Source organism: Cupressus sempervirens, chromosome 3 (genome assembly GCF_028749045.1).
Source record: "Cupressus sempervirens isolate cs-2001-9-10 chromosome 3, ASM2874904v1, whole genome shotgun sequence".
Taxonomy (NCBI): Eukaryota; Viridiplantae; Streptophyta; class Pinopsida; order Cupressales; family Cupressaceae; genus Cupressus; species Cupressus sempervirens.
Genome location: NC_143120.1, coordinates 162,106,510 through 162,115,060, shown reverse-complemented (window position 1 = coordinate 162,115,060; position 8,551 = coordinate 162,106,510). Strand labels below are relative to the sequence as shown.

General features: G+C 34.5%; 1 protein-coding gene across 1 annotated transcript; it reads right to left on the bottom strand.

The window, feature by feature from the left end:
• Window positions 1-668: 668 nt before the first annotated feature.
• Window positions 669-4,713, bottom strand: LOC149565264 (putative inactive receptor kinase At1g48480). Its single transcript, XM_089818816.1, has 2 exons — window positions 2,719-4,713; window positions 669-1,798 (listed from the first exon to the last, which is right to left on the bottom strand). The coding sequence occupies exons 1-2, from the start codon at window positions 4,010-4,012 to the stop codon at window positions 1,158-1,160; spliced, it is 1,935 nt and encodes a 644-aa protein (XP_089674942.1). The 5' UTR covers window positions 4,013-4,713; the 3' UTR covers window positions 669-1,157.
• Window positions 4,714-8,551: the final 3,838 nt, after the last annotated feature.

The window sequence follows — 8,551 nt, the reverse complement described above, 5'->3', positions numbered from 1 at the left end:
CTATCCAAAATTTTGAATCTTTTAGTTTTAACAACTATAATTGCAAACTCAGTATATAAACTTGTAAAATATCTTTGACACCCACCCACTAAAATATTTTAGAAAACTCCCTTGATGGAACCATAGCCTTAGCACTCAATCAAGATCTAACCAACAAGAATATTATCTTTTCCATGTTTGACCAATTACATAAACGGATGGACCACTAAGCTAAGGAATTCAATACAGAACAATTAATAAATTGGTGATCAATTTGGATTAAACTCGAGAAATTCGTGAACCAGAACCATAATCCAAAAATTTCTGATCGCGTCACCTACTTGAAAGTGGACTCTCATTGTTTGTGACTCTCAGTGGAACAAAGTACGAAAATAAAGTAGGGAAATACTGCCAAAATGGAAGCCGACACACATTTGCAAAGCAAGGCATGAGATAAGACTCTGGAATCTAAAACATCACACTAACCTAACCAAACTCCTAAGCGATTCTCTTACAGCCAATCGAATTAGAATAGATCACCAATTTAATAGTCTGATTAGTCAAATACAATTCGAGCTACAAATCTACCTTAAAACCTAAAATCTGCTTCCAAATATGGGCTACCATAGCAATTAGATTAGATCAAGACAACCGCAATTAGATTAGAGCAAGACAACCGCAAATCAATCTGAGAGTCTGCAAAGAAAAACTAGTTCAAAACAATAAACAACTGTGCAATGAGTATCCATCTTCATAGAAGATGGAATCAAACAAATACAACTTCAAATCTCGTTTCTCTGAGTATTCCCCTACATTAATTATGTAAGGACGTCCCCAGGAGAAACAACATAAATCTCTGTTCAGTTATTTTCCGAAATCATCAGCATAGAAAACACAAAATATGCTTGATCATAAGCACCTGCTGGTAAGATCACAGACAGGTCGCTTCTTTAGGACATTGCCCATAAAGGTCCCAAGCATTCCAATATACTTCCCTTATCTAAAAATTGGAAATTGAAGGAATGAAACGGATCTAGGAGGAAACTCAAAGAATCTTCTTATGGTAACCGGCTGATAAACACCTTAATAATGAAATAAAATAAACAGCTCTTCAACATCCTGGAATTCAACGCAATGAAAGAGCCAGAAATTTTCTCAGCATTGTGTCATTGCAGTTCTTAATCAAATTGCGGAATTGCCCCCATCTCTAATTCAGATGCGGGCTTGGATATGTGCTCATTTCCATCCACATCTCCGAGACTTTGCCTCAATTCTTGAATCCTTTTCACCACTTCCTTCATGGTAGGTCTCTGGTCTGGATACTGTACAACACAATCCATTGCCACCTGTAACAGCTGAACCATGTCCTCCTCAAAGTTGTGGTTTCTCAAGAGCTCTATGTCAAACACTTCTGCTGTCCACTCCTCGCGAACAACTGATTGTACCCATCGAGGAAGATCAACAGCATCATCGTTGGCAGATCCATGGGAAGGTGCTTTACCCGTCAGAAGCTCCAAAAGTAAGACACCAAAGCTGTAAACATCGGCCTTTTGTGAAATCCTCCGAGCATCAGTAACTTCAGGAGCTCTGTATCCCACAATTCGGCTTGCAGATGTAGTTGCACTCACTAACTGAGCGAGTCCAAAATCTGAAACACAGGCATTGTAGTCCTTGGTAAGAAGAATGTTTGAAGACTTGATGTTTCCGTGAGATATTTGGCTGCCATTGCCATGAAGATATTCAATGCCTCTGGCCGCACCAAGGGCAATGCGGGATCTTGTTTCCCAATCAAGTGGTGTTCTACCTGCTCCTCTGTTACCTGAAACAGACAGAAACCACAACTCCATAGAAATCCTCAGACTCAATGTTCTTTCAGTAAACTACAATAGAACCAAAATAAAATGAAAAAGCAGAAATTTTTCAGTATCATTGTCCATGGCAATATGTAAAAGTTTCCAGTGCTTCCAAAATATGTGTTCAATATTCATCCATGTTTTAAATACAAAATCTTTGAATATTGGATGCTTGCTCTTGCAAGAGGAAATCCAGGCATATAATTCATATGGGCCTGTAAAGAGCATCTTGTTCAAAAAGATAACAATTCCACCAAACCCCAGGTTAGAGAAAAAAATTAAAGATGGTCGGTGTGAAAACAACAAAATTTCGAAGTTAAGAAATGGATGAACAGATTAAAATACAGGAAATCTCAGATCAGCTAAAATTAGAGTACATCGATAAAATCAAAGTGGGTGCATCAAACATGCAAGTAGCAAAATCTAAAACAAAGTCCAAAAAAAGACAATGTTAAAAAAAATGAAACAGCATAAATTTTGTAGAAACCCTTTTGCGGTGGGCATTTCAGAACACAACAACGTTCAGGCAGGGAGTTCAGATTTGACATGGAGTAGAAAATTTCAAATCCGCAACTAATGGGGAAAACATTTTCCTGAGCGTATGGACCAAAACCTTAACGCTGATAGGTTGCATTTTGTCTGCTAAATCTCCTATTTCATGTGGGCATATAGGGTAACGAAGATAAGGCTCCAACATTTTTACTATAAAAAATAAAATAAAAATTAGAGGTCCATATAGGCATTATTAGATTGAAACATGGCAGATACAACGAGAAATATCTTCAGGTAGGCAGTTGAACGCACAGAATTTTCGGATCAAGAGAAATGACTATTACAGAGCTTTCCTCTGGAGATGTGTTAGCATGAAAAGGAATAGAGGTCTTACCGTGTAGAAGAGCGGAAAGGCTACCCATCGGCATATAATCATACACAAGAAGCTTCTCCTCCTTGGAGAAGTAATAAGCTCTGAGAGGAACAAGATTCTGATGATTCATTTTCCCAACCACTTCAATCTGCTGAGCAAATTCTTTCTGCCCAATGACAACATCCTTCAACCGCTTTACCGCAACAACTATTCCAAACTCCAAAACAGCCTTGTATGCGGTTCCAACACTTCCCTTACCCAAAACTTCAGCGGACGCTCTCAGGAGATCTTCAAGATCAAAAGTCCTCGGACCGCCTTGGAAGAAAATGAGCCTCTTATTGTTCTTGTCAGGTTCCTGAACCGTAACAGAATACTCTTTAGAATTGGACAACGATAAATCCTCAGCTGCATCAGGGCCCTTGTCCAGGTGCATTTCAGGGGGCTTGTTAACAGTGTTGACATCAACGGCCGTAGTTCTCTTACTTCTTCTCTTCCTCTTGCAAAGAAAGAGAACGAGTAAGAGAAGTAACAGAAATGCTAAAGAGCCAAGAACAATACCTACAATGGCTCCCGCCCCCAACTTAACTTTTCCATTAGATTCACTCGAAGCCATTGCTGAAGGACTCGATGCGGGTGCAATGCTGCCCGCACAAAGCGCAAGAGGAGACCCGCATAGGGAATTCCCAAGAAACGAGTCATTGGAAAACGCTTTCAGACTGGAAGGCACAGATCCATTCAGATTATTGAAGGACACATTGAATTGCTGAAGATTAGGCAGCTTCAATGCCGGCAACGACCCGCTGAGGTTATTGTTCTCGAGAAAAAGAGTGCCCAATCTCTGAAGCCCGTTGAAATAGCTAGGAATGGGGCCAATGAACTGGTTGGAGGCCAGATTGAGCCTCACCAAATTGGGCCACTTTGAAATAAACGGCGGTATAGATCCTGAAAACTGATTGTGTTGCAGATAAAGATTTCTCATATAAACACACTGCCCCAGATCCGACGGCAAAGTTCCTGAAAGAGCATTATACCTCAAGCTGAGAACCCTCAACTCCGTGAGATTTCCGAGAGTCCCCGCCGGAATTTGGCCCACAAGACCCACTCCTGGCAGCCTCAGTTCAGTCACTCTGGAGCCACTACAAATGATGCCCTGCCAATTACAGACACCGGTAGTCTGATTCCACTTCACAAATCTCCCCACACTTTGCTTGAATGCATTGAGTGCCCTTGTATCAGATGCCAGATTTTCCCCAACCGCATGATTTCCAAAAACCCCAATCAAAAGCAGAACAACAGAAATCATCCAGGACTCCATTTGTTCTTCAATCTACCATGCAATCGATTTCCCCCTTTCAGATCCCTCTATTGTCAGAGCCTGTTCTTCCGATTTCGACTCATCCCCTGCATCCCGATGCGTTTCTCCATGCCCATCGAGCTGAGGAAGAAAAATAATAATGGAAAGTGAAGAATTTGGTGGGGGAAAAGAAAGCAGTGAGGCAAAAACAAAACTGTTAGGTTACCTACGTGACAACATGGATTAATGAATGCTTTGAGTAGCGTTTACTTAAAGAAAAGAAAAGAAAAACACTCGGCAGCCCCACCAAACAATGCCATTCCCCCAAGTAGAACAGAACAGGACACCAAGTTCATCCACTCCCTCCCTTTTTCCCTCCAAACTCACTTTCACACATTCCCATATACAGAAAACGCTCGGTAAACAAATGCCAGTCCCAAATAAAATATTTGTTCATTTTCTACGACTCCATCTAAGACATTTTATTTTTACATTCATCATACAGACATCCTTTAACTACGCCAAAACAATTGAACTGTCCTGTTAATTTCCTCTACTCTGGAAACCGTGCAATTTACCATGCCCGCTATATTCAGTAAGAAATACGCATTTTGGATTAATGATTCTCCAGAGCTTGGCTTTGAATGATTGGAATTGACATCTATGGCCACCGGCATTAGAGTAAGCGACGGGAATATTTCTTTTCAAAAAAACACAATGGTCCCAAATGTTTTCTGTGGATTGGGTTTAAAGTAACAATTTGTTTTCGCTAATTGGGGTTAGATTTTAATAGGAAATTTATAGATAGAGATTTTAAATGATATCATAGAATACAATTTCTTATCAGTGATTTTAAATTCTATTGTATTCAAAATCACTAATAAATCATTATATTATTAATTTTATAGAAATTAGTTTTATAGACATTATTGAAAATAATATTTCTTGTTAAGTAGGAGATGATTTTCACAGCTAGTCAAATTGTGATGTGAATATCAGGATTTAACTGTGTGATTTTGAGTCAAACTCGATGACCCATGTTTCATGAGTAGTGATTCAACATGAATCCATCTCTCATGAGAATAAATGGAACACTTAGCACTCATTGGATCTAGGTGATGCTCACAGGGGTGAAGCAACTGTGGAGGAAACTCTGTAGTTAAGCGCGTTCAGGCTGGAGTAGTACTGGGATGGGTGACCTCCCGGGAAGTCCCGATGCTTCACCCCTGTGAGCATCACCTAGATCCAATGAGTGCTAAGTGTTCCATTTATTCTCATGAGAGATGGATTCATGTTGAATCACTATTCATGAAACATGGGTCATCGAGTTTGACTCAAAATCACACAGTTAAATCCTGATATTCACATCACAATATTTCTTGTGTTATTCTTCCTAGTTTTGATCTATAGTTGCTATGTGCTATATTTTTAATAAAAATATTACCAAGAAGGTGTTGGCTTGCGGTATGAGCATTAACAGAATTAACATATAAGTGAGAGTTGAAAAAACTCACATAACATACTACCTCTATCAAAAACCAGCGTATAAAAAGTAATAAATATGAGTCTACTAACAAAACAATAACACTTCTCGGCACCAGTTAGTGTTATGTGATAAGCTAAGATTCATGATACATTATTTATTGATGAGGTGATAGTATGTCAATCTACAATGTGACGGGAATCTGATTTTCACTTAAAATTGTATTCTTAATTTAAAATGAAAAAATAAAAATAAAAGAAAGAAGACAAAATGTAGACCCACTAGACAAATTTATAATATAATATAAGTTGAATCTATCAATTCAAAAAAAAAATTAATTCTAATTATTATTATATTTTATAACAAATTTTCAAACAAATATATTTAATTGATTTATAGAATATAATATGCATTTGAAAGATGAAAACAAAATAAATTTTTATATTAAAAAATTATTAGAAAGCTGAAAATAACATATAAACTTACATTAAAAATTATGAAAAAGTTGAAAATAAATATAAACAATAGAATAATTATAAATTAAATAATATAAAAGTCAAAAATGATACCTTATATTTAATATAAGATTTACCCAAGCCCAAACAACATAATATTCTTAAAAATTAGGGAAAACGAACCCAATGTCGCATCCGACAAAATTTATATCTTGAAGTATATACTCTCCACAATAAATAAATTTGTGTGAAAAAAAAAAATTAATTAAAAAGTGGTAAGAAAAGGTTCATACTTACAATTCAATCTTGGTCCAATCTACGTTTTGAAATTTGACATTTCACCACGAGAAAGGAGAATAGCAGCCTCAATTAAATCATGGCAGTCCTTCACCCTCCACTTTTATGATCCACCTGAAAGAAAGAGAAAAAGCAAGAATGTTGCCTTCATCATTAGTTAAAATAAAGGTAAAATAAAAGTTGCTTATTAAAAAATATAGTTTAATTATTTTGGGTAGATTGTAGATAGATGGTTTGTTTGTGATGTTAGATTAAGAAGCTTATCTAAAATGTTAGTGCAATTTTTTTTTTAAAAGAGTTTAATAAAAAAGAGTAAATTAGTATAATAGATTGTTGAAATAGAATATCATTCGTGCTTTCTAGCAATCAATTTTTATTATAAAAAATCAATCTTACATTATGTAATACAATAAATTGCAATCATATTTGATGTTTTATAGGGCTTTATTGCAATTCTTATTATTGTTTAGGTTTTTTAGTGAAGTCATTTATAACACAATTTTAGTCTCGTTTATTAAAAAAAGGTAAATTGGTGGGTAATTTCTAGCTCTCATTTTTTTCACTTCCTCAAATATAAAGCCCTATAAAGAATATTCAATAGGGTAGACTAACTTCACCAACAAAGAGAGTACACATTGACAACATATCATGATTGAGTCAATACAAAATATTCTCTTCAAAGATATACTCTAATACGAACTACAAAATTTGAAAAAAATAAAAGTAAAAAATAAATACAACACATCTCTTTTATTTGATATTTTTTAATGCTCAAGCTCCGGAGAGAAGGTTTATACAACGCATCTCTTTTATTTGATATTTTTAATGTCCAAGCTCCTCGGAGAAGGTTTCTTGAAAAAATGTACAAGTTGTACTTATTTTAGAAGAGGTGGTCCCGTGAATTGGAACTTCAACTTAAACTTAAAAAAATCAAACTTAAGAATCTATGAACTTTGAAGAATTTTATTATTTAGCATATTCAAATCAATAGACTAATGAAATTAAATTCACTAAAAAAAGCTAACAAAAATTGTAAAATTGGTGATGAAAAGCAAATAGCAAATAGGAAATCAATTCTACAAATAAATAATAAAATTATCACATATATAATACAACACATTTTCATTATATTTAATATATTTTTAGGATTTTATTTCAATTCATAAATTGTTAGTCTTTAATAAAATTGTCCAAAACATTATCTGAGTCTCATTTCATCTAATATTAGGCTCTTTAATATAGGAAGACTTGATTCTAGGTTCTATTCAATCTTAGCAAAAAGAAGAAGAAATGGTTTTTAAAAATTAAAAAAAACCTTTAGAGACCTCTACCTTTTATCAACAACCCTTAAAAGGAGGGTATATTATTAACATTTTTCTATAAGTATAGCATGGGTTGATTCAAACTAGGGTCTTATGGCCGTAGGCTTCTTAAAAATCAAAATCTTGTGATTGTTGTCTATTGATTTTAGCTTAGCAGATAGAAGGAAAATAAAAATCAAAGCTAATGGGACAATTTGTAGACCTGTGTCTTTTTGGTCTTTCAAATCTAAAACCATAAAAAGTAGGGGATTCCTTAAAAGACCTCCATAAAGCTAATTCAAGGTCATAAATAGTATGAGTATTGGTTCAGAATTAATGTTCATTATTCATAGTTAGAAACTAGAAAATGAAAACAATGGTTAATTTAAAAATAAATAAATTTTAAGTTACACCATGTGGAATAAAAACAAGACTAAAGTTTAATAAATATAATTAGATAAAAAAATAAAGAAAAATATCTTATTAAACAATCAAATTTTAGAAAATTTGGTCTCATCTTATTATACCATACTCCTAGTGAATCGATTCAAGTTCACAGAGGATTTTCTTAACAAAATTAGCAGTGGTTATTGATTTTAGTCTTAGCATAAATAAGGAAAATAAATAAATAAGCTAGTGTTACCTCAAATCTACAACCCTAACACATAGGAAATGTTATTAGAATCTTAGTTTTGTTTTGTTGTACCTCTACTCCAACAAAATGTGAAGCTCCTCATAAGACCTACCACAGAGGCCAATTAACTTCACCAATAAGTATGATGATCTATTAACAAAGGTGTTGTGATTATGGCAAGCATTTTATTTTTATTTTCCTTATTTTTTAACAATGTGATTTGAAACTTCGATGGAAAAAATCTTTACAAATGGAACTCAGAAATTCAATCACAATCTAATGGATTATGGAAATCTTATAGCTCCTATTCAAGACCTAATTTACATTACATAAAAATCTATTTTAAAATAAAATCCTAAAATTTTAAACATTCGTATTAAAAATCTACGA